General features: G+C 47.8%; 4 protein-coding genes across 10 annotated transcripts in view; 3 read left to right on the top strand and 1 right to left on the bottom strand.

Annotated features, from left to right (window-relative positions):
• Positions 1–2,223: 2,223 nt before the first annotated feature.
• Positions 2,224–4,770, top strand: LOC147644703 (uncharacterized). The gene has a single exon (XM_086841268.1). It carries the CDS (start codon positions 2,224–2,226, stop codon positions 4,768–4,770), a length of 2,547 nt encoding a protein of 848 aa, XP_086697394.1.
• An 8-nt stretch (positions 4,771–4,778) lies between these two features.
• LOC147644702 (uncharacterized) lies at positions 4,779–6,041 on the top strand. Its single transcript, XM_086841267.1, has one exon. The coding sequence runs from the start codon at positions 4,779–4,781 to the stop codon at positions 6,039–6,041; it is 1,263 nt and encodes a 420-aa protein (XP_086697393.1).
• On the top strand, positions 5,400–7,315 carry LOC147644701 (uncharacterized). Its single transcript, XM_086841241.1, has one exon. It carries the CDS (start codon positions 6,138–6,140, stop codon positions 7,056–7,058), a length of 921 nt encoding a protein of 306 aa, XP_086697367.1. The 5' UTR covers positions 5,400–6,137; the 3' UTR covers positions 7,059–7,315.
• Positions 7,316–17,012: 9,697 nt separating this feature from the next.
• LOC110185089 (uncharacterized) overlaps positions 17,013–25,220 on the bottom strand; it is a 31,408-nt gene continuing 23,200 nt past the window's right edge. For 6 of the 7 annotated variants that reach the window (XM_086841231.1, XM_086841230.1, XM_086841235.1 and 3 more), the window contains 2 exons: positions 20,987–21,539; positions 17,013–19,261 (listed from right to left, as the gene is read on the bottom strand). In XM_086841231.1, coding sequence (XP_086697357.1) covers positions 17,277–19,261; positions 20,987–21,539 — 2,538 coding nt within the window. In that variant the 3' untranslated portion in view covers positions 17,013–17,276. Of the gene's footprint in view, positions 19,262–20,986; positions 21,540–22,006; positions 25,217–25,220 lie in introns of those variants that run through there. The other variant, XM_086841236.1, reaches the window with a different exon arrangement.

Here is a 25,220-nt window from a genome sequence, read left to right as displayed (position 1 = left end):
CTGTTGTAGCACCGTTACAAGTGCCTATAAACCCAAGGAAGCGATACTCTCGTGTTCGCATCGTACAAGCTCTTAAGAACCCAATCTACGTGCTTGATGTGAGAGTTTTCGTCTTCCGAAAAGATGATTTTGTCGTCAACGTAAACAAAGCAGAACTTGCCGATATGTTCCCGTAGAATGTCATCGATGGTCCTCTGGAAAATGCTGCCTGCATTTTTGAGACCAAACGGTAGTCAGCGGAACTCATATTTCCCCCCATTCACTGAGAAAGAAGTTTTTTCTCTGTCGCGCTCTGCGAGTATGATTTGGTGATAGCCAGACTTGAGGTCCAGCGTTGAGAAATAATTAGCATTACCTAGGTTGCCTAATTTCATGTTAATATTTGGCATGGGGTACTTGTCGGACACGGTTCTCTCGTTTAGCTTGCGAAAGTCAATAACTAGTCGCATTTTCCGGTTGCCATGCTCATCGGTCACTTTTTTATTCACAACCCATATCGGATTGTTGTAGGGGGATACCAACTTCTGAATTATCCCGTTTTTAAGCAGATCTTCAATCTCTTTGTTGACGAAATCCGTTGCTCCCATGGGGTACGGGAATAATTTCGCGTATAAGGGCTCCTCACTAACTGTTCTGATGGTAGCTACCACCGATGTGTTGTAAGGCAAAGCCTCGTTGGGGTTTGCGAAAGCCTTTTTTTCCTGGTCTTCAGCATTTTCAAGAACGAGTCTTTTGCCGATGGTGGTGCATCTGAGCAGTTCACGCTGGTGAAGCTTACGTCAGTGCACGTGTGGAAATTGATTTTCTCTGCCTCGGTGCCCCAATTTAGGCTACCGGAAGCTAGGCATAGCGTTGCTCCTGCCTTTTTTAATAAGTCAAGGCCGATTATTCCATCAAAGGAGGATAAGTCCGGTAGTAGGAAGAACGTACTCTTCAAATTAAATAATGACACAAAGAATTTCTTTGTGACTGTCGTAACACCATGAAGTGAATGAATGGTGAAGGGGGAATCGACGGGGCGAACGCCTTTTAAGCCTTCGTGAGGTCGGATGAAATTTTTCGACGCGCCCGTGTCGATGAGGAACTTCATTTCTTTCCCCGCTACTCTTCGTCTGATGACGGGCAGAAGGGATTTTCCCCTAAAAATTTAATCATTTCTAAATCATATTCGGAAATGGCGTCATCGTCGACTTTGGCCACCGCGCTGGAAGCTGCGGCTGCGTACGTACCCTCGGCCTGATATACGCTCTGAGCGATATGATTAACTTTTTGTGAGGGCCTGAACGACCGGAGGGGGCCGGCTTCCCGTTTTGGTAAGCCTGTGTCTGGGTAGGTTGTCTCATCCTGTATCCATCGGTTCCTGGGTATTCTCTTGCGGTGCAGAATGTACTTGCGCCCTGTGCTGTTTGTTAAAGTGCAGGTTTTTACCGGCACCGAACTGCTGATTTGCGTGGAAAAAGGATTTTTCTTGTTGACGATCTTGTGGCTTTGCGGTTTGCCTACTGTTTGGTTTGGTCGCTTGTCCCATTGTGCGGGAGAGCGGCGATCAGCTGGTCGCTCTCTCGGTGTTGGATAGTGCATACGAGGGAGAAGGGATGAGAGGATAAGAACAGTCTGCATTTGCGAACGTCGAGGAACGCACGCCGCCGATATAACGCCGTACTATTACCACACACACGCCTGTATATAGAAGGTTAAATTAAATATTGAATTTATTCGTTGAGTGTTTGATCTTGCCTGGGGAACCCCTCTTACAATGACCTCTTGCTAATGATACAAGGGGACACAACTAATCATGGTGGCCCATGAGGGGAACCTGCAAGTTAAAACGTTAAATTTTGCAATTTAGTGTGTAAATAGATTCCGTTAGATCGCGGCCGCGTTAAGTTTGCAAGTCAGTTCGGCAAATTGCCTGAAAAGAGGAAAGCAATACATAGGCGCAACAACGGCGGTTTTCGGAATTGTCGAGACGATTTTCTTCTGCGCTTATTCCCGGCCTCTCGAAACACGGGAAAGGAAACGACGATACATAGGCGCCGCAGCTGCAGGTCACGGAACTTTCGAGACGCTTCTTCTTTATTTTCGCTGCTTCTGGAGGGTGGAATCTTGTGTGCAAACGGAGTAAGTGGACAAGTTGCGTACGAGACAAGAATTTACCGAATTTTCAAATTACATGATTTTTGGGTTGGTGAGTTGCGCTAAGTTTGTTTTACGTTCGGCAGCATGAAATCTGATTCGGAGGCTCCGACTTTGGAGCAGTTAGCAAATTTGCAGGCAAATCGTTACCAATCTCTCAAATCGGTCTTGCAGAATTTTAAGAAGGATTCGCAATCGAGGAAAACAAGAATTTATCCAAAGAAGCGTCTGGAACAAATGGAAGAAATTAGTAACGCGTTTCGGGAGACGGATTCCGTGATAGTGAATCTAGAAGGGTTTGCGGACTCAAGCTATGCCGGGAAAAGTTTCCTGTCGGAATTCGAGGAGCTCTATATGGACGCCTATTGCGCCATCACGGAGGACTTGGACAAACTTGGATCCGAGATTCCGGCACCGCCGCCCCCAACAGGTGGGGGCGCCGACCCGGAAGTGCGACTGAACATGCCACAGATGGCAGTTCCCAAGTTCTCCGGTGAGTGTGTGAGCTGGCCAGGATATTATGACGCCTTCATGAGCCTCATACACAACAACAACAATTTGAGTAATGTTCAACGGTTACACTTTCTCAAAGAGTCGTTGCCACTAGGGCGCGATAATGACATCCGACAAATGCAGCTCATGGAGTCAAACTACGCCGTGGCGTGGAGAATGATGATTAAAAGGTATAATAATCCTCGTCTCGTCTTTTCTCACCACATGAACGCTATCTACGCTTTGCCCAGGTTGCAAAGAGATAGTACAGAATTAATAAGATCGATGTTAAGCACGGTCAATGTTTGCCTGGCTGCATTCTGCCGCGTTCAAGCCTTGGACGGCGAATCGCAGCACTGGTTGGCGCATTACGTAGCATCAAAGCTGCCCAAGGAGACCCATAACGCTTGGGAGCATCATCAAGGAAGCGGCGCCGCCGTTCCGACCTACAAGGTATTGGAATCATTTTTGAATGATCGGCTGATCATAATGGATGCGATTCAGAACCGAAGCTCGTCGTACGACTCCAATATTGGCCCAGGATCCACCGACCCTAGCAAACGAGTGCGAGTGCATAATGCACAGGAGCGCTTAGGACGGGCGAATAGCGCCTGTTACCACTGTGGGGGCGACCATATTCTGCGTCGTTGCACAGCCTTTCTGGCCTTGGACTGTTATCAGAGAAAGGATATAGTGAGCAGAGCGAAATTATGTATCAATTGTTTGAGCAAGTCACATGCGCTGCCGCGCTGCACCAGCAACAAGAGCTGCCAAGTATGTGGGCAGCGCCATCACACCCTGTTGCACTTCCCAGTAATGGCTCAGCCGGTCCGGCCTTCAAGGCCGCATCTTAGTGCACCCACAGCCACGGAGAACATATCTCAGCAGAGCCGGCGGTCAATTTCGAGTCAAAACCCAAGCGCATCTTACAGATGCCATTCGGCAACGTCGCCGAATGTTTCTTCGAGGAGCGTACTTCTCGCCACTGCTCGTATCACCGTGCGAAATCCGGTCAACGGACTGCAAGCCATCATTAATGCTCTCATTGATCAAGGATCTGAGGCAACTATAGTATCTGAGCACGTCGTACAGTCCCTGCATCTGACGCGGGCCAGTACCCGAGCGTCCATTTTTGGGGTCGGCCCCGGGGTTGGTCGTCGTTGCAAGTATACAGTCAATTTCGAAATCGGCAGTATTATTATCCCAACTTTTTCTTTAGAGGTCGATTCAGCCTACGTTCTCCCTTCGGTTACTTCCTGCCTGACGAGTCTTAGCTTCACGCCACAGCGTTGGGATCATATTCGAGGGCTCTCGTTGGCAGATCCTCACTACTCCCGGTCGAAGCGAGTCGACCTCATTCTAGGAGTGGACATGTTGGCGCAAATAATGTTGCCAGACACCAGGATCGGACTGCCCGGCGAGCCCTTAGCTCAGAATACGCACTTCGGATGGATTCTCTCTAGACATGCAGAAGGCGTGAGGGAATCAACCCAGTTGCGCTGTCATCGAGTGCTTTTGGACACCGAGGCATGGCTGAAGCGCTTCTGTGAGGTAGAGTCAGTCCTAGAACGCCCTTCGTTATCGGAGGGGAACCTCTGGTGCGAGGCCTTCTTTCAGAAGACTTACGTACGTCGAGGGGATGGCCGCTATATAGTGCGGTTGCCCTTCAAAACCTATCGGGACCCAGCCATGGTCCTAGGAAGATCTCAGCAAATGGCGCTTAATCGGTTCCTACAATTGGAAAGACGCCTGTCCATCAGTCCAGACTGGTGGAGCAAATATGTGGATGAGATCGAGGAATACTTCGCGCTCGAGCAAATAGCGCCGGCTGTGGGCAGTGAAAGTAGTTCAGTAAAGATTACTTCCACTAATATGCATGTAACCTCTTGTGTACTCCCACATCACGCTGTCTTCAAGAAGGAGCCTCAGTCGGCGGGGGCGATAAAATCCGCGAGCATGGAGTTGCGGAAATGGTCCAGCAATGAGGCGAGTATCCTGCTCTCTATTCCGTTGGAGCATCAGTGCAGTCAGACACCTTTAAACTGGGACACCACGGATCCTATCAAGGCGCTAGGAATGTATTGGCTTCCAAATAAGACTGTTTCAAATTTCGGATCAATTTTGAGATACCGGATAGCTTAGCCAAAAGGATGATTCTATCGAGCATAGCAAGGCTGTTTGACCCGCTGGGTCTCATCGCGCCGGTCATCATCTCGGGAAAGTTAATACTGAAGGACGTAACTATGGCGAAGAAAACGCATGCAGACGGAACTCTGGCAACTCTGGATTGGGATGACGAGGTTCCTAATGCGCTTGCAGAACGGTGGCAAGCGTTTCGGGACGGCTTGCTAAGGATCGGCGATATTAGTATACAGCGGTGGATTCATTATTCTCCTGGAGCCATAGTTTTGGCTCAGCTTCACGCGTTTTGTGACGGTTCGTCGACATCCTATGCAGCTGCGACTTATTTAAGGCTCCAGCACCAAGATGGAACGTGCTACGCCTCTTTGTTGGCCGCAAAGTCAAAGGTTACTCCTACCAAACCCTTCACCATACCTAGGACGGAGCTAAGTGGTGCCGTACTGGCCGTCAAGTTGGTGAAATGGTTAACCGCGGCCAGGTGGATAAATGACCTCCCAATCCAGACCTTTTACTGGACGGATGCTACAATTCTTCTGCATTGGCTACACGGGGACGTCAATAGATGGAAGATTTTCGTCGCTGACAGGGTCGCCTTTATTCTGGATCATTCTGCGCCATCGCAATGGGGGCATGTAGGGACTAGCGAGAACCCAGCAGACTGTGCGACAAGAGGGCTATCTCCGGGTGAGCTAGCGGGCTACGGCTTGTGGTGGCGAGGCCCGGAGTGGCTTACACGCTGTCAAGGTGACTGGCCCTCGACGAAGGTCGGTCAGGCCGACATGAATGATGCCGCCCTAGAGGCGAAGACGGATAAAGTACGCGTTCACCACACAGTCCCGCTGCCATCGTTGATGGAGAGATTTTCGAGTTTCACCCAGGCCGTGAGAGTCGTAGCGTACGTAATTCGGTTCAAGTCCAATACTGCCGGAAAAGGAGAGAGGCGCACCGGTCCCCTAGGCATCGAAGAGCTCGACCATGCTCTATTCGCTATCGTGCGCATCGTCCAAGGGGAGTCTTTCGCATCGGAGCTGACCGCAGTAAAAAATTCTAAACGGCTGCACTCCAGAAGTAAGCTCTCGAGCTTGTCACCGATCTTAGTAGAGGGCATACTGCGAGTAAGGGGGCGATTGCGCCATTCTGGTCTGTCGCACGAGCGTCGCCATCCAATAATCATTCCAAGCTCTCATCATTTTACACAACTAGTAATACGCTATTCGCATATCTTGACTCTGCACGGAGGTGCGCAGCTAACTCTGGCGCACACTCGCTAACGGTTCTGGATACTAACAGGAAGGCAGGCGGTGCGATCGATTGTACGGAAATGTGTGAGGTGCTTTCGGGCCCGGCCAATTACGTCGGCACAGCTTATGGGAGATTTGCCGATACACAGAGTGAACCCCCCTAGTCGGCCATTCCTGGCGACTGGAGTTGATTACACAGGCGCTATAGAGCTGAAGGCAGCGCGGTTGCGAGGAACTGCCGTTTATAAAGGATACATCGCCGTTTTCATTTGCCTTGCAACAAAGGCAGTGCATCTAGAAGCGGTGACAGGCCTCACCACGGAGCATTTTCTGCTAGCTCTGGGAAGGTTTACCGGTCGGCGAGGGATCGTTCAACATCTCTACAGTGACAACGGAACCAACTTTGTCGGCGCGGACAATCTAATGAAGGCATTCTACGGTAAGCTTCAGGAGGACTATGAGAAGCTCATAGCCCCCAAGCTCGCTTCGCAGCGGACCACCTGGCACTTTAATCCTCCGCAGTCGCCCAATTTTGGCGGGCTGTGGGAGGCTAATGTGAAGTCGGTGAAACATCATCTCAAGAGGGTCATTGGGGATCGAAGGCTCACCTATGAGGAGTTGTCAACGGTGCTCATAAGCACCCTCACAGCTGATGCAGATGATCTCGAGGTGCTCACACCGGCGCATTTTTTTATTGGGGACTCCATGCTGGCGCCTCCGGAATATCGACCTCAGTCCAAGTCCTTCGTGGAGCAGTTTCTAGTCCAGCAAATGATGATAAGGCATTTCTGGAAGGCTTGGAGTCGAGACTGGCTAGCCAATCTGCAGCAGAGACCCAAGTGGTGTCAGGAGACTGAGGGCATTCAGCTCCACGACCTTGTCATCATCAAGGATGACCGATTTCCGCCGTCGCAATGGCTACTGGGGCGTGTCGTGGAGTTGCACCCAGGGACTGACGCGTTGGTCCGGGTTGTAACGCTTAAAACCAAGCAAGGCCATTTAAAACGGTCAGTGTCAAAACTTTGTCCGCTGCCGATATGTTCTTAAGAGCTCTCACTTTGCGCACCCCAACCATAATGAATTGTTTCTTGCGCACGTTCCTTGTCTCATTTCTCCATACTAGATTCTACTCCGCCTACCACCATGCAGGATCTGGACAAGCGGAGATGTTTCATGCTCAGTCTAGCATTGGCGGGCGGCATGTTTGGTTTGGTCGCTTGTCCCATTGTGCGGGAGAGCGGCGATCAGCTGGTCGCTCGCTTGGTGTTGGATAGTGCATACGAGGGAGAAGGGATGAGAGGATAAGAACAGTCTGCATTTGCGAACGTCGAGGAACGCACGCCGCCGATATAACGCCGTACTATTACCACACACACGCCTGTATATAGAAGGTTAAATTAAATATTGAATTTATTCGTTGAGTGTTTGATCTTGCCTGGGGAACCCCTCTTACAATGACCTCTTGCTAATGATACAAGGGGACACAACTGTTCACCTACGATCCCTATCCTCTTGGCTTTTTGCAAACGAAGTTGCGAAGGTGTATCTTTCGAGGTTTGATTCCACCTCTTGAGCCAATGCCAACGCAGTTGGCAAGTCTTTCGGCTTCGCCGAGAAAAGGACATCGGCAAGACTGCGTTTGAGTCCCCAAATAAATACATGGAGCGAGTCATCCCGGAACTTTTCGCATAGAATTCTTGCCTCCGACGCTTCGTACGACATTGTGGCTTTCTTAGTAAGCAAGGTGAGCTTTTTCTCAACCTCGTCATAATATTGTAGGAAAGTGAGGCTTCCCTGTCTGAGGGTACCCATCTCCTGCTCGATGACTTGAATATGGCGTTTGTCACTATATGTGAAATCGAGGCGGTCTATGATCGCATCGAAATTCAATATAGTGCCAAACGAAGATAGCACCGCATCGGCAGGGCCTCTTATTTTTCTCCTAATTATTACGACCGCCTGGTAGTGGCGTGAGAGTAGTTTCTAAATATGAAATATGCGGCTACTGCCGCCTGCCGCCAAGAGACATACGTCTCTTGTGCTCCCGTAAATTCGGGCAAGCATTTTACGGCATCCAGGGGCTCGTTGCACTGGACGTCGCCTGTGATGTACACCTGCTACCTCCTCCAGGGCGGCCCTCTCCTCGTCGAATCGGCGGCATTCGAAAACTATGTGGTACACATCCTCCGCAACTCCAGAACCGCACTCCGGGCACCCATCCTCGTCGTCATGGCCGAACCTCTTGAGGTAGCTACGGAAGCAACCATGTCCGCTCAAAACCTGGGTCAGGTAGAAATCCACCTGCCCATGCTTCCGCTCCATCCATGCCACTAGGTTGGGGATCAGCCTGTGCGTCCAACGCCCTTTCGACGAGGCGTCCCACTTTTAGCCGCGCTCTTCGCCTCGGCCTTAGCTCCGCCTCGTGGTCCTTCGTGACTTCGCAGCGCACACCGAACCTCAGCCTTCTCACGGACCAGCTCCCTCAGGGGGACCATGCCGGCTATCACCAAAACGGCGTCGTCCGAAACCGTCCTGAACGCGCTCGCCACCCTAACAGCGCACAGTCTGTAGGTGGCCTCTACGCCCCGCATGTACGATTTCGTCGCGGCTGCTTTTGCCCACACCGGCGCCGCATACAAGATTTGGGATGTTACGACGCTCGTCAGCAGCTTCCTGGTGATCTGCTTGGGCCCTCTGGTGTTGAGCAGTATGCGGGCGAGACTTCCTGCCGTCCCGCTGGCCTTCTTCTGGGCATACTCCAGGTGCTCCCTGAATGACAGCCGTGTGTCGATTAGGACGCCGAGGTATTTGATCGCCCTCTGCGATCTGATCGCGGTTCCACCGACCCGGATCTCGCCGTTTCCACCGCTTTCCTGCTCGAGATCAGGATTGCCTCCGCTTTGTGCGCCGCTAGTTCCAGGCCAGCGCTCGTAAGCCATGCCTCGATCGTTCCGATCGCTTCGTTCGCCAAGTCTTCCGCAGCGGTACGCTCCTTGGCGGTTACGACCACTGCCACGTCGTCGGCGAACCCGACAACAGTAGTGCCACTGGGCATAGGTAGTCACAGAACCCCGTCGTACATGGTGTTCCAGAGCAGGGGTCCCAACACGGAGCGCTGGGGGACTCCGGCAGAGACTTCGTACGCTCTGGAACCCATAGCTGACGCCACTACGAGCACTCTCTCACTAAAGTAGCTCCTTACTACTTTTAGCAAGTACCCTGGGATATTCAGGGCGACGAGGGACTCCAAGGTTCGGTTCCAGTCCGCGGTGTTGAAGGCGTTCCTTATGTCCAGCGTAACCACGAGACAGTAGCTCTTGGAGCCGCCTTTCCACCTCGTACCCGCGATGTCCGAGCCAGCTATGTCCTTGACCAACTCAATGGCATCGAGCGTGGACCTCCCTTTCCGGAAACCGAACTGGCTCGGGGAGAGACCTCCGGACTCCTCGATGGCCGCAGTTAGTCTGGCTGCCACGATCTTCTCGAACACCTTGCCAGCGGTGTCGGTCAGGCAGATTGGCCTGTAGGAGGATGGCTCACTCGGTGGCTTGCCCGGCTTGGAGAGCAGCAGCAGCTTCTGCCTTTTCCACCTCTCCGGAAAGATTCCCTCCTCCAGGCACTTGGAGTACAATGAGGCGAACTCCCTCGGGTGGAGTGCTATAGCTATTTTCAGGGCCCTGTTGGGTATGGCATCCGGCCCCGGCGCCTTCTTGTGGTGCACGCTCCTTCCCAACCGAATCACCTCCTCTTCCGAGACTTCGCAGGCGGGGTGGCGGCCCGCGCTCGGCTCCACGGTCACCGGAGCTCCACTCGGGAACAGCGCTCGCACGATGACATCCAGCTCCTCGGGGTCCGATGGAGCTGTGCTGCCAGCTCTCAGGCTCTTGACCACCATCCGGTACGCTCCGCCCCAAGGGTCGTCCTCCGCCTCGTCGCAGAGCTGCAGGAAACGGTCCCTCTTTGCGCCTCTTATGGCCACCTTGAGGGCCTTCCTCGCAATTTTGAAGGCCTCGCTGCACTCCAAGGCTCGCGGAGAGCCGCGCGCACGAGTCAGCTGCCTGCGGGCACGGTGGCAGAAGGATCGCAGATCGGCGATCTCGTCGCTCCACCAGAAGACTGGCCTGCGACTTCCTCGAAACGACCCTCTCAGCCGCATGCTCTGGTCGCATGCATGCTCCAGCGCTGCTGCCACATGGTTTGCCATCCCTTCAGCTCCACCCGGCTCCGCTGTTACCATGCCTTCCAACACATTAGTAAAAGTCCGGATGCACAACGTGTCCGGCCGGTAAGCTTTATCGGGCCGCAGAGCCGAACGGGAACCTACCTCAGGTACTCCGACGGAGCACAGGATCGCCTCGTGGTCGCTCCCGCTCCCATTTGGCAGAGTGGGAGATTGCTCTGCTCGCAAATGTGTGGTCACAGAGGCGGCTCCCGTTCTGACAAACGTGTGCCGCCCCCCGTTATTTAGGAGGACGACGTCTGTCGCGGCCAAAGCTTCCAGCACCACGCGTTCTCTGGCGTTGGTCAGGACCGATCCCCACTCCTGGGCCCAAGCGTTGAAGTCGCCTCCGACTATGACGTTGGCCCTTCCACGTAGATCGCTGCTGAGGTCCTCAAGGATCCTGCTGAACGTCTCCAGCGGGAGGCTAGGCGCCAGATAGCAGCTATAGATATGGAAGCCGCCGACTTCCGCCCTCACGAATCCATCTGCTGCCAGGATGTTGGACATTTGCCGCAGGCCGTCGCCACAGAGCCACAAGGCCGCCTTGCCAGAGCGGTCCTTGGCCAACTCTCCACCGTCTCTAACCCTATAGGGCTCGCTGATTATGGCCACACCCGCCCCTACCTCGCACACCGTCTGCGTCAGCAGGTCCTGCGCAGCCCTGCAGTGGTTCAGGTTGAGCTGGATCAGCTGCATTCGGGTCTTGAACGGACGAGCCCGCCATTTGTGCCCGGAGTCCTTTTTCTGCCCGGCTGGTGGTTCGCCTCTCGCTTCGCCACACTTAATGCAGCAACCGCTTTTGTCCACCAGGCTCTTACACCTGATGGCGATGTGCCCAAGTTCCAGGCATCTAAAGCAGCGAGGGGGGCCTTCGCGCTCTCGGACTCTACACCGGGGCCATCCTATGCGGACCTCGCCTCGCCGCCTAACCTCCGACGCCATAGAGCTAGGCAGGCTGAGGACCGCCGTTTTGTTTTCCCCATACCCGGGGCGGAGGCTTCGGATCCTCACTGCACCTTCACTCAGCTGGTATTGGTCTGAGAAGGCTGTCGTGAAGGCTCGCTCTCTGTCGTGATCGCGTCGAGGTTACGAATCTCGAAGACGCAGACCTTCGACTCCTCCGTCAGCGCTCGCACTTCGGCCACGTCGCCGAGGACCTGAGAGATGCTGACCTTCATGGACTCGGCACTCTCGTTGCTCCCTCTGGCTACCTCCAGGAGCAAGTTGCCCCTGGCCGTCCTACGCACCTTGCCTCTACTATCACCACGTCGGGGCGAGCTTTGCGGGTTTGCTTCTTCCTCCTGACCACGGTGCTCCACGAGTCCCCGGCGTTCGCTGGCACGGGATCTGGTGATCTTGTTGGTCCTGCAGCGTTCCCTGTCCCGTACTCTGTTGCCCGAGACTTTGCTTGGGGAGCTCGTTGGGCATTCCGGATACCCCTCGCCGTAGCTGCAGGGGCTGTAGCCTGGACTTGTGGGGCTCGCGTCCGCCCTGGGACTTCGCTACTCGTCCCCGCGTCTGTTGGCTGGCTGAACCTCTCCCTGCGGCAGCCGTTTGCTGGGCCTTGCTTACGCCAGGCTTGCCGCCAGGCGCGGTCTGAGAGCACTTGGCGCAGACGCTCTCCCGAGCGTACGGCTCCCTGGGCTCCTCAGGTCCTTCGGCCGCCAGCTCTATGCAAGATTTTAGCTTCCGCATCTCGTCAATCATCGACTTCATGGCGATATTTATGTGGCGAACCTGCTTCTCGTGGACAAGGCTGTGAAGCTCGTCCAGCAGCTTTCCGAGCCTGCAAGCGCTCTCGCGCGTAAGCGCCCGCTCCTTGTCCTCCTCGGTGTCGGATGGGGGCTCGACGGCGAAGCGTGGGAAGCGTGCCCCTGGGACCGCTTACAGAGCTGGCCGGGTCCCTGCCTCTCTTGGCCGAGTCTGCGGGATCGCCGGTTTTACTCCTCGCCGGCGCCGGGGACGCCGCGAGGGGTGGGGATCGGGCCATCAAGCTGCTCTTCCTGAATGCAGCAGGATCCCCCTTGTCCATTACCGTCTCCTGGCTTGGTGCAGTACCTACCAAGGCGGCCAAGTCAGCCACCGCCTCGACGGGGTGTGATGGAGTGTTGGGTAGGGCCTCCAGAATCCTTGCATTAGCCGTGGGTTTCCCCACGGGTGATTTCCACTTTTGTGGCTGCCACCTGAAGTATTTATGTTAAATTCCGACATTCCAGTAAAGGGTGCATTGTCGCCCAATGCAAGGCTGCATTTTATACCTTCTGCCAGGTTCTTTGGCTGCCGGCCACTATGGCACAGGCGCAGACTAGGTAGTCGCCCACTGTGGGTCAGACGCTACCTGGGTTTGGAATTTATGTGCAGCTTACGCCTGCTGCCAGGCATTTACCACCGCCGGCCACTATGGCACCGACACGGTTCACGCAGCCGCCCATTTTTGGACCGACGCTGCGAGGGGGTTTGGCCCAAACGGCCAGTGCACTTTCGGGGTCCCACGTTGGCCAGGAGTTTCCCCGTGACTGAACAGGTGGGAGTTATACCGCTCCTGCTCGGTCGCCAGAGCCCCGTTTGGAATGGTGAGCCGCGTAGCGGTGGGGATGGCAGTTGGTCAGATCCTTGACCTTTGTCACCCTCAGGCCTCCCAGTGCAGCTTAGGGCTCAGGTTTCACACACTTCCCCTTACCTCTTGCCAAGGATCAAGGGCAGCAGCCCAAAAAAGTATGCTACTTCCAGCATATGCAGAGCAGATGTGGGTGTCGCAACATGGAGCTTTCTACAGCGTGAGAAAGGGCTTGAGCAGAGGGCTTGACAGCGCCACCTGTCGCTCGAGTAGCCCGAAACCACCAGTGGCAGCGGGGGGGCTGCCAGACCGGGTAGGTTTCTGGCACCCCACAACACTAGACCCAGCTGATCTCGCCAACAGCTGACGTGACCAGCGAAAAACTGCGGGGGCAGCCACGTTTACCTCGGGAGAGGCGACTCGCGAAAGCAACAGAGGCAACAACAAAAACATCGGGGGAAATGCTCTCACCACTCTCTCCGTCGACTCGGATCATTGGAATCCGAGGTTTGGTTCTTCCGGATCCTCCGCGGACGCCTGGGACCCGGCTCTGCACGTGAGTACCGCCGCCAGCTTCACGCAGCCTGCCAAACACAAATTGCGGGAGCACCACCGCAGTGCAACCGCACTCGCGACTTGCACAACTTCAACCCTTCAACCCTCCGCATTAGTAACGATGTATGTATGTGAGCTCGTCGAACGAAGCTGCCGCCTTGTCAGGCAATGGCAAGGTGAGGGATGTGCGGGGGCTGAGCTTCCGTTACGATAAACAATGAAGTAAAAAACAATAATTTTGCCACATAAATGCATATGCGGCCGTATCGGGTTCACAGCAGTAGACTGCGAAGCTAATACCGAGAATTTCTATACGAGCGAAGCGACATATAAAAACTGAATTAAATGTCTGCTGAGTACACCATGCGAAAAAATGTTATCTGGCCGGCGAAATTAAAACGCGCCGTACCACAAACTATGAGCGAAAAAAATAATTTTTAATGCGCCCTATTTTTACTGGATAATTGTGTTGTTAAATAAATTTTTTCCGCATTGAAAATAATGTGCGATAATATTATAATATTTATTTGTTAAATAATGGGGGTTTCGGGTTAATCTCCTCCACCGGATAAAATAAAAGAAATGAACACTAAACACCTTATAGTCGTCACATTCAATATTGGGATTTTTTGAAAAACCCACTTCAGACTTGTTTATTTGTATCTTTAATATTTTTACACTGGTCCGAACTATGGAATTTTTTATAGAAGACATAAAAGGTTTGACCGAAGGGCCCACTTACATGTTCTGTAATTGTGTGTTTATTAATTGGAACGGTTGCGATTTTCCCGCGCCGCTGTCACTTGTCAACTTCCAAGTTGATATCGATCTGTCCGGTAGGGTAGTTAGATACCACTAGTTGGGCGCCAATTAGTGTTATTGATATAATGAATGTGGAACTGCCGTCAGCAACGCAAGCTTCACTGGCAGTTGTAGGTGGTCACAGGGGGGGTGGACATCAGGCCAACTGTTGGCTGCTGGCCGGTTGGCCGTAGATCTCTTTATCCGCTGGCCTAGGGACTCAGATAGATGATGAATAAAAAGGTTTTAACAACACTTGTCGGAGTTGAGTTTGTGAGCAGTGGCTCTTTATTCAATGAATGTTAAATCAGAACTGAATATAAAGAATAAACTTATAGCTAACAAAAACTCACAGCGGCCACGCAAATATGCAGTGTCTGCCGTCTGTGCACGAGCATCCGGCCCATTGCTGGGTCAGCAGTTTGGCCGGAGCGTTATTATAATGTTGACTATGGTCAACGATTCAGGTCTGGCTGACCACAGTTAACTTACATATACGTGGAAAAAAAGCCCGACCTGCCGGCAGCCATTACTGACCGGCGCCAAACCAGAGCGAGCTGGAATAGTTAGAAAAATTAGTTTTGTTATTGTTATTTGTAAGTGATCTTCTTAATTGGATCTCTAGTTATTTGAATGGCAGGACGGAAAAGGTCCTCTTTAAGAATAATTTATCCAATGTTCTAAGGGTTACATCTGGCGTCCCGCAAGAAAGCCATTTGGGACCCTTATTGTTTATATTATTTATGAATGACCTGCCCAAAGTCTTGACTAACTCCAGAGTACTTATGTACGCGGATGACGTCAAGCTTTGCGTGCAATACAATGACGTTGCCTGCCAGTCGGATTTACAAACAGATCTTAATAATTTTCAAACTTGGTGCCGTGTAAACTTATTAAACTTAAATGACTCGAAATGCAAGCTAATGACCTTCTTTCGTGTCATTCCGAAGCTTGCTACTTACACGCTGAACTGCTGCTCTTTGGAAAGAATTAATTCTGTTGACGATTTGGGCGTCCGCTTGGACCCAAAACTTGACTTTATTGATCATATTTCGTCTATGGTGAATAGAGCCAGGGGTGTGCTTGGATTTATTAAACGGTGTTCGAAGGAATTCAAGGACCCCTATGCCACTAAATCCTTATATACTTCCTTAGTTCGTCCTATCTTAGAATATGGATGCTGTGTTTGGAGCCCTCAGTATGGCGTCCGTAGTAAACGCATTGAGTCGGTTCAAAAGAACTTTTTACTTTTCGCTCTACGCGGTTTAAATTGGGATGCAAACCAAAGATTACCTTCCTACTCCAGTAGACTCCTATTAATAAACTTGCCGTCCTTAGCCAATCGTAGAATGATGCTAGGGATAACCTTTATTTTTAACCATGTATAAGGTGATGTGGAAAGTGCTGACTTGTTGAGTCAGCTTAATTTCCATGTACCATGTAGAACTACTAGATCTTATATACCACTAGTGTTGCGCCACTCTAGAACCTCTTCTGAACTGCATGAACCTTTTAGAGTATTATGTGCAAATTATATTGATTCGTACACACTAATCTCTAACGTTGTTACCCTTCCCAAATTAAAATCTTTAATACTAACACACTTAGTAAACATGCAAGCTAACAATCTGGCAGCACGCCGGTAGTCAATTTCCTCGTATTCTGTCCTATATTTTCCATCGCGCCTACTAACACCTAACCCAAACAGGCACGTGCCTGGTGTCATACGGGCCACTTGAATGTACTGACCTTAGTGGATCAACGTACATTAAAGAGTGAAAAAAAATATTATAATATAATTATTAATTATAATAATATATAAATAAAAAATATTAGTGTGTTTATCTTGCCCTTCGTGTGATCGTATCCTGGGTCGGGGAGTGGTGCAACACATGCGCTGCGATCAATATGGGAACGGGGAAGAAGCCAAATATTAAACTCTCGTTCTTGAACCCGACCCTTGTCTATTTCTCTTGGAGGTCCAGCAGGGATACTAGGTGAAAGAGAGGGAATTCATTTTTGTTAGCCAATCGTGGCCAATTTGCGGCCGAGTAGCTTCTCCTCCGCGAACGTTTTTGGTCCCCGATAAGAGGCAGCCTTGGCGCAAGCGCATCCCTGACTGAGGCCACGTTTTCGCCGTGGACGAGGTGGCGCCTAATAACCTTATTGTTACCTTATTAAATTTAAGATACAGAAAATAGTCGATAGAAATTAAAGCTTATAATGAAAATGGAGTAAGTCTTTACCTGGGGGAGATGAGCCGGTCGCCAGGCCGCCTGGAGTAAGCTCCGGCCCGCCGGAGATGGGTGATGCCCCGAAATGTGGAGGAGGCATCACTGGATGGGTGGGCGCGTCGTGGCAGAACCAACCAAGCCACAAATTCGACCCAGCAGCGTATTTTTTTTTGTTTGTTTACTTTTTGTTGTGATTAATGATGACACTTGCACTTGAGTCCGAAAAGTCCGATTAATTCGGTATTTTGTGATTGTGCGGACTGCGGGCATTGGGTCGAACCCAGCCCTGGGCACCCTGAGCTAGCCCGGCGTTGCCCAAGGAAGGGGAGTTCCGTCACATTTAAAAATTCCAAGGTTACGTATCCGAATAGTCCTGATATTTACAAATCTTAACGTTAGCAATGTCTTTCAAATGTGGAGAATTCGTGATGTTCCTACAAATAGCTTTAAAATTAATAATACATACATACATATGTACCTAATGGGGTTGAAATCATTTCCAAGTTGTAAGATTCTGAAAAAATTATTAAATACAATGCGAGTATAAGTTGTTTTTAACTGCACACTTTTGGGTCTTACTTTTATCCATTATAAAACAAGGGTATAAAAAAATATAACAAAACCCGGGGAAATGGCATTTGACCTAGGACTCAGTTTTCATTTATTATCAACTTACTACTTTACAGTCAAACATACAATAATTTTGCAGGAAAAATAATAATGTTTACACACTTTTCTGCCTTTCAAAGGCACATAGATCTAAAATCATTTTCTAGCGAAATAAAATAACATTGAATATTTATTAAGTCGTTGAATACTTTTGCACGACTTAAGAAATAAAAAAGACAATAAGTTAACTTAATATTTAAATTCACTCTATACTTGAGGGATTGCCATCAAACAATTGGTGCATTAAGGTAAGTCTTCCGTTTATACGACAAGGGTTTCGTGCTTAATCCTGAGCCATCAATAAACTTTTCGAAGTCGGCCAGGTTCAAAACCATCTGCTTTGACCTGGCGGGTTCCAAATGCGACTTGCCAAGAGCACTGGCAATATCCTCCATTCTTTGATCCAGTTGCGAGTACTCTTCTTGTTGGAACGCCTCGTCTAGGTTGTATTCATCAGCCTTGACAGGCATTTCGGGATCTTTTACTTCTGGATGGCTGCGATCGTACTCCGCATCCAAATTATACCAATCAAATTCCGCCTGTATAGACATCTCGCTGGATGGACCTGGCATTGCCCTTGGCACAGACTTCGATGCTGGGGTGTTGGAAAGGCTCTTGCTTGTGGATGGGGAGTTAGGCAAGCTGATGCGCTTTTTGATCTCGGCTAAGATATAAGGCACATGTTTTCGTTTGTATTGCATGGTTGACCGGGAAAGAGATTGCGAATGCTGTGTCATTTGCAACGGCCTCTGAATCTGTAACGCGGCTTTGGGTTTTATCTGAGTATCCGAGTCGGACTGCTTGGGCGCAATGATAGCAGCCACATTGGGTAACTTTGGTATGTCGGCCAAAATCTCCTCAATTTCATCAATCTTGTCCGAAGGGTTATCATCTGAATGGTTTCCATTGGTTTTTATTTTCGTTTGCGTTGCCTGTCCCTTGACATATGTCTCCTGCTCCACTGCCGGAGGTGAGTTAGATTCCTGCGCCTTGTGCACATCAACAACGATTTGGACACAATTCCTGGTTATGCCCACTTCGGATATGGAGCAGTAATCTGGTTCGGAGGCTGTGATAGAAGCTCCGGAATCGCTTTCGTTCTTCTGCTGCCCTTTTCCAAAAAGCTGGGGCGACTTTTGAAATTTTAATAGGTTTGCTGGTTTCGGCGGCAGAGCTGGCGGCAACTTCAGACATGTTTTTGAAATGCCCGAACCGGCTGTCTTTTCTCTGCTATTTGTGGTGAATGTGGCTGCCATATCCACATAGAAATTAGATGCGCGCTCCGAGCCAATAGGCTCATACTCGTTGCTGTAAATACTTCCATAGTTAAGGGCATCGTTCTTTCCATCGGTGGTCATAGAACGGTAGCTTGAGATATGAATCTGGCGACGCACTTGCGCCTCTTGGTCGTTGAGGAGTGGAACATGTACCATGCTGTTTTTAGTGGAAAAGTGCACTCGCTTACGTCCATTTGAAACGGGCCGTCTCCCCAAGGAGCTTCTTCGTGGCAAATTGGCGTTCGATATGTATCTGCTTGCTAAGGCTGACTTGGGCACAAGATCAACCATCGTTTCTTCCATGGACTGCTGAAGTAGGATTTGGTTAACGCATTCCAATACCGGATTTACTGCGCCACGACCGTAGGGCTTAGCTGCTAATGTCGACGACTCCTCTTGGTCCGAAGCGCTGGCGTACCAGTCATCGGTAGTCGTCTCGTAGATCTGTTTTGGGGACGCTTCTGAAAAGTCAGCAAAGCGTCGTTGAAAAATTTTAATGCTGCCTTGCGAGATCGTATTTTTCTTTTGATCGTCGTCGGTGTCGTCCCCTCCCTGCGTGGGAGATAATAAATCATCCTCCTCCTCCAGATGAAAGGTCACCAGAGAACTGCATGGTGGTTTGCCTTGATCTAGCTCCTTGTTGCCTTGCTTGCTATGTTCGTCAATCTCTAGCGGCAGCTTAACATCGTTAATTCTCTCCAAATCCCGCACGTAGTTTTGTAGCTGCTCGTAGCTCGTCTGCGAGTCCTCATGACTAACACTACTTGTGTTTTCCTCCGAATGTTGCTCCAAAGCTGGGTTTTTAATATGCATTGACCGTGAACGCATATAGTCCCGAAAAGTGCCCGCCGTGCGCTTGCTGGTGTATCGCACGCTGCGTCTGACGCCGCAGAAAGACGATGAATGTGTATCGTCGCTAGAAGAGTCCAGCTCAGCTATAATTAAGAAACAAATAAAATACATCATTAATATATGAGCTGTGTAGTAGTATATGAGTATGCTTGTTGTTTGACCCCTAAATCTTTGTGCGTCGTACTTTGTGAAATACACACAAAGATCTTTTTCTCGAAAAAATCTAGTCTTTAATTATAATCGCCTAATATATCGTTTTTCAGCATGTTCAACTATTGGGTTGGCAAGAAAGTCATATTTATATCAGGACTTGTAATTAATCAATTATGTATTGGCCGTTTTGTTCGACCACTAATGATCATCTCTCGGGCTGCTGCATAATTCCGCGCTCGAAGAACTTTTGATCTTTTCCACCAAAGAATTGAGACAAGTGGTTTTCGACAGCCTCATCTGAATCAAAGTTTTTACCATTCAAAGAGTTTTGAAGAGAGCGAAACAAAAGGTAATCTGAAGGTCCTAAGTCCGGACTATAAGGTGGATGTGGAAGCACTTCCCAATTCAGCTCCGTTAATTTTTTCCGAGTGACCAAAGATGTGTGAGGCCTAGCGTAGTCATGGTGAAAGACTATACCCTTGCGATTAGCTAGTGCCGGCTCCTTTTCCTTATTTTTTTCCTCCAAATTGGATAGCTGGCGACAGTACACATCTGAATTGATGGTTTCGTTCCGTGCCAGCAGCTCAAAATGCACTACACCCTTCCAATTCCACCAAACAGACAGCATAACTTCCCTCTGATGGATATCGGGCTTTGATGTGGCTTGGGGTGGCTCATCTTTCTTGCTCCATGATCTTTTTCGTTGGACATTATTGTAAACAACCCACTTTTCGTCGTCAGTAATGATCCGCTTCAAAAAATGATCGTTTTTAATCAGTTGCAGCTGAGAAAAGCAGATGTTGATACGCTTAGTTAGGTGAATTTCCTTTAAGTTATGCGGAACCCAAACATCGAGCTTGCTTACGTAGCCAAGTTTCTTCAAATGGTTTTCAACCGTTTTATGCGACACACTGAGCTTCTCTGACATCTCCCGCGTTGAATAACGCCGGTTTTCATCCAGCAAAGCCTGAATTTGTTCGTCAAAAACGGCCGATGGTCGACCAGAACGTGTGGCGTTTTTAACTCCAAAATCTCCAAGCCTGAATTTGGCAAACCAGCGCTGACATTGGCGATCACTCATGGCATCTTTACCATACACGTCGCACAATTTTTCGCGAGCTTCGACCGCTTTTTTCCTTTTCGGAAGTAAAAAAGCAAAATATGCCAAAAATGCTCACTTTGGTCCTTCATGTTTAATTTGCTATAGCTTCCACAAATGTTATCGAATAATTACCAAATTTTCGTCGATAGTACCTAAGACAATAAGCTTTAAAACGATACTAAAAAGTTTGACCCTGGTGCTCGGTCGTAAATAAATTAGATTCAAAACGATTACTAAAAAAAACGACATGACTTTCTTGCCCACCCAATACATTGTTTAATAGGTCCCATGTCTATCATTCGATTCCCCACAAGAGTATTATATGGGATTCTACGTTCCGGAAATATTTATATTTATAGATAAACACATTCTTGTGAGGAAAAATGCACATACAATGTGGTAGTTATAGCTTTTAGAGATTTAGTCTTATAAACCAACAGATCTCACCCTTTTTATTATTGTTTATTAAATATCACAGCCTTTTTTGACCGACTTATTGTTTGAAAAATAAAACCATAATTTTTTGTACAAAAAAGCACACTCTATATCTTACCCTTGGTGCATACGGAAAATTCCTCTCTTTTCGTGCTCATATCAATATCATAGAATTGCTTGCGACAATTATTGCATTGGAGTTCCTTTAGTACTAGGCACTTGCCGTGATCCACCCACTGTTCGTCAATCACGCCCTCAACACGCTGTTGGTCCTTAAGCCGCTTTCGCAAGGTGCGGGTTAGTCGGGTCAGACGGCAAATCTCGGCGTCCCTGTCCAGCATCCTCTGGTTGACCGACTTCAAGTCGTTCTTAAGTTTAGCTTCAAATAATATCAGCGACTTAACTACGCAAGCCAGCTCCTCGGTGCGGCGTCTCTTCTCCTTAGCTAGCTCACGCTGCAGTCGCTTGTTCTGCAAGTCGTAAGCGGAGATCATCTGAAGTAGTCGACGTCGCTGAAATGTCTCTGATGTAGGCATCGTCTTCAATGTCACTCCGCCACCGCTAACAGTGCATGAGGAACTCGAGCCAGAAGAACTATGCTGAACTTTATTTTCACTTCCGCTCTCACTGCTTTGCATACACATCAGCGACTGAGATTTGTTGTCCGTGCCCTATGAAAGAAAATAAGGATTTTACACAAATAATAAGAAAAAAAGTTTTTATACCCTTTCAGATTGCAATTCGATCACTAGAATTATAATTTTTTTTTGTCAAAAAACAAAAACTTAAGCCTTCTTTCATTACATTAGGAAATAAATTCATCCAAAAATGATGATAGAATTGGCAAACTGTGCATTTTCATTTTTACCAACAGCATGATGACATGTGACTTTCATCCTCAACTATGGAAGAACTCACAATGATCCATAAAGCCAAAGACAATTGGTGCCAGCCCTTACAAAATCTAAATATTACTTCCGCAACATAAAAATAAAAAATTAGCGTCATATCCACAGCAAAGAAATTTCGAAGTAGGGGATGCATAGATTTCCTCTCCAAATGTAGTCAAATTAAAGCTAGCATACCCCATGATAGGGAGTTTAGACTGACACTGAATATGATCACTACCCTACAGTACCTGTCATCAGTAATTCATCAACGTTTCATCAATAATCAAGGGGGTGCTGTTGATTTTTCATCGATGACAGGATATACAAACTGTTGATTTATTTAACATGGGCATGTCCTAGGCTGTCATCAATAAAAATTCATCAACAATACATCGATGATTCAGCAACAATTGACAAATAAAAATGTTTTAATACAATATGGAATTCAATAATAATTTCTTGTCGGTCAAAAATTCCTTTTGGGAAATATATTGTCAGAAAAAAAAACTTAAATTAAAAAAAGAAGTAATTATAGTTAGATAACTTAAATAATTTGTCCCCTAATGCAAGCGCTAGCAGCTAAGTATTGCTGTGACGTCATAAGTAAGTGAGCCGCCGCTTCGGCGCACTGGCTGTGGCCGTCCGAAATCTATAAAACAGACTCTGCATGCTGAAATTTGTATACATATACACAGAAACGAGAGCGTAGCGCAAAGAAACGCACCCCTGCTCATCGTTCCACGGTCGATCTGCCACTGAAAAGTGAATTCTTGTTGTGCTCGGTTTTGAACGAATGCTTCGAACTCGAAAAAGCCGAACGCACTCTGGGGTTCTAGACATATCGTTCGGGTGCTCTGGGGTTCCAGGCTCAGTCGTTTTTGTGATAGTACTTTTTTGTACTGTTTGACTTCTCTTTAGGGATGCAGAAACATCGATGTATGCATCAATCGATGTTTTCGATGTTTAAAAAAAAAACATCGAGTGACACATCGATGTTTCTAAAAAAAAATGGAATTTAACAATATGACTAGATTTTATTCGAGATCTGTGATATCAGAAATATCAATAGTATTATTGAAATGTGAATTCTTATTGATAAATAAAAGCTTGTTCACAGAGCCTTGTCCTGCGGTCACTAATACACTCCTGTTCATAATTATACGACACCTATGAAATTTTTGTTTCAGCGGTCGTAGGAGAATGGAAACACACAGTAGATCAAAATAAAGTATGACGAATAATAGCACAAGGAGTTGTGCACAAAATGCGCTATTCGTATCCTTGCTTGCATCACTCGTTTTCAAGTAACGGTAAAAAATGCACACACGCCCTGATTTAGGCTACCCAGAAATTGTTTCAAAATGATACGACACATTTCAATTATTGCGGCTAAAGAGGATGGTTTAGTGTTTATTGGGTTTTTTATAATTTTGTTAAATATTTTATTCATTTTTTAATAAAATGCCGCATGGTAGCTTATTAAGCGAAGGAGAGAAGGGAAAAATTAAGGCGTATAACGAGTCTGGCTTTAATTTTAGCCAAATATCCCGGCTGATGGGTCGAACACGCTGTATTATTACCAAATTTTTGAAAAATGTGGATGGGTACGGTGTCAGGCGTAGCTCTGGAAGAAATCCGAAGCTATCTGATCGCGACAAACGTCGAGTATTTAACAATGCAAGCAATTCTTTTTCATCGTGAGCCTCACTTTCTGCGTGTTGCAGTCGTCCTGTGTCCCGTAGGACTATCTGACGAACATTGCTAAGCTCCGAAAATATTGTAAGAGTAGTTTTTAAAAAAATTCCGATATTAAAACCGCAGCCCAAAAGAGCACGACTTCAGTTTGCCGAAAACAATTAGGAAACAAACTGGACCTCAATATGGAATTTTAACTCAACTTTGGTTATAAAGGTTTTTGTCAATATTTCACATTTTAGATAATTTTTTCTGATAAGAAAAAATGTAATCTTGATGGCCCAGATGGGTTTCGTCCTAATTGGCTTGATTTGGGTAAGGATTCCCTTATGTTCCTAACATGCAATTTTGGAGGCGGATCAGGTATGGCTTGGGGAACCTTTCATGCTGTTGGTACGCTTGAACTGTGCTTTACAAGCTCAGAAATTAAAAGTCCAGACTACAAAAATGTGTTACAAGATCGTCCTCTGTAATTTTCGGATCAGAATAAGGACCAAAATTATGTCTTTATGCAGGATAATGCGAATGCAAAGAGACGCAATGGTTCCTCGATGACAATAAAATAAATGTTTTGGATTGGTCGGCTTGCTCTCCTAACCTTAACCCGATTGAAAACATCTTGGGTATCTTAGCCAGGCGAGATTACGCCAACAACAACAAATTTCAGACTGTTAAAAGTCTCAAAAATGAAATTTTAAGACAATGGTCTCTCTTGGATCAAAATATCTTAAAAAACCTTAAAAATTCAATGCCTAAAAGAATTTTTGAAGTAGGAAAAGCACAAGGCGCCGTTATAAACTATTAATATTTAGTTATAAACAATTAAACCAATAAAATATTAGCTGTAAACAAAAATAATGAAATGTGTCGTATCATTTTGAAACAATTTCCGTGTAGCCTAAATCAAGGCGTGTGTGCTCTTTTTACCGTTACTTGAAAACGAGTGATGCAAGCAAGGATATGAATAGCGCATTTTGTGCACAACTCCTTGTGCTATTATTCGTCATACTTTATTTTGATCTACTGTGTGTTTCCATTCTCCTACGACCGCTGAAACAAAAATTTCATAGATGTCGTATAATTATGAACAGGAGTGTAGTTTGTCCAGCTTTGCTGAACACTCTTTCCGCTTCGCATGACGAGGCTTGTATAGACAAGTATTTGGCTGCTACCAATTTTAAAGAGCAGTCATCAGTACTCATCTATAAAAAAATGGTTATTTAGCATTTTCCGCATAACAATTTTAAAGTCTTTCCTTCCAATATTTTAGAGGGTCTTCATTTTCTCCAAGGTTTTCTTTTTCGGAGTTGTGTGAAAAAACATCGATGGTGGTGACCCAGCCATCGATGGTTTCGATGATTTGCAAACATCGATAACATCGATGGTTCACTCGGTGTTTCTGCACCTCTACTTCTCTTTGTATTTCTTGCTTAGTGGTCAAACGCAACTGTAGAAGACTTTCACATACGTTTAAATGAACAAAAATATAAACCCATAACCTTAACCCAAGAAATACAAACTGGCCCTCCATTGTCTGCAATCGGCCGATCAACAATAAAACTAGAGTATAAACTAATTTTGTTCAATATACTCCCTAAACTAATTTAGACATATTGATCCGAGCAATGGGGAAACGTATCTGTTAGTAACTTTTAAAAAATCCACAGAGTTCAATAAAATATGTATGTACATGTAATACTGGGCATCGTAGTACATAGGAAATACGAGTAATGTGAATTTAAGATGTAATGTTTAATCTGAACGCTT

The sequence above is a fragment of the Drosophila serrata genome, unplaced genomic scaffold (assembly GCF_035046125.1).
Source record: "Drosophila serrata isolate PLE 108 unplaced genomic scaffold, ASM3504612v1 contig_112, whole genome shotgun sequence".
Lineage (NCBI taxonomy): Eukaryota > Metazoa > Arthropoda > Insecta > Diptera > Drosophilidae > Drosophila > Drosophila serrata.
Note: the sequence above shows the minus strand (reverse complement) of the source record. Positions and strands in the feature narration are given on the sequence as shown.

What these genes read in the sequence shown, in the direction of transcription:
- LOC147644702 (XM_086841267.1), top strand. Translation starts at nt 4,779, where the DNA reads ATGATTCTATCGAGCATAGCAAGGCTGTTTGACCCGCTGGGTCTCATC.
- LOC147644701 (XM_086841241.1), top strand. Translation starts at nt 6,138, where the DNA reads ATGGGAGATTTGCCGATACACAGAGTGAACCCCCCTAGTCGGCCATTC.
- LOC147644703 (XM_086841268.1), top strand. Translation starts at nt 2,224, where the DNA reads ATGAAATCTGATTCGGAGGCTCCGACTTTGGAGCAGTTAGCAAATTTG.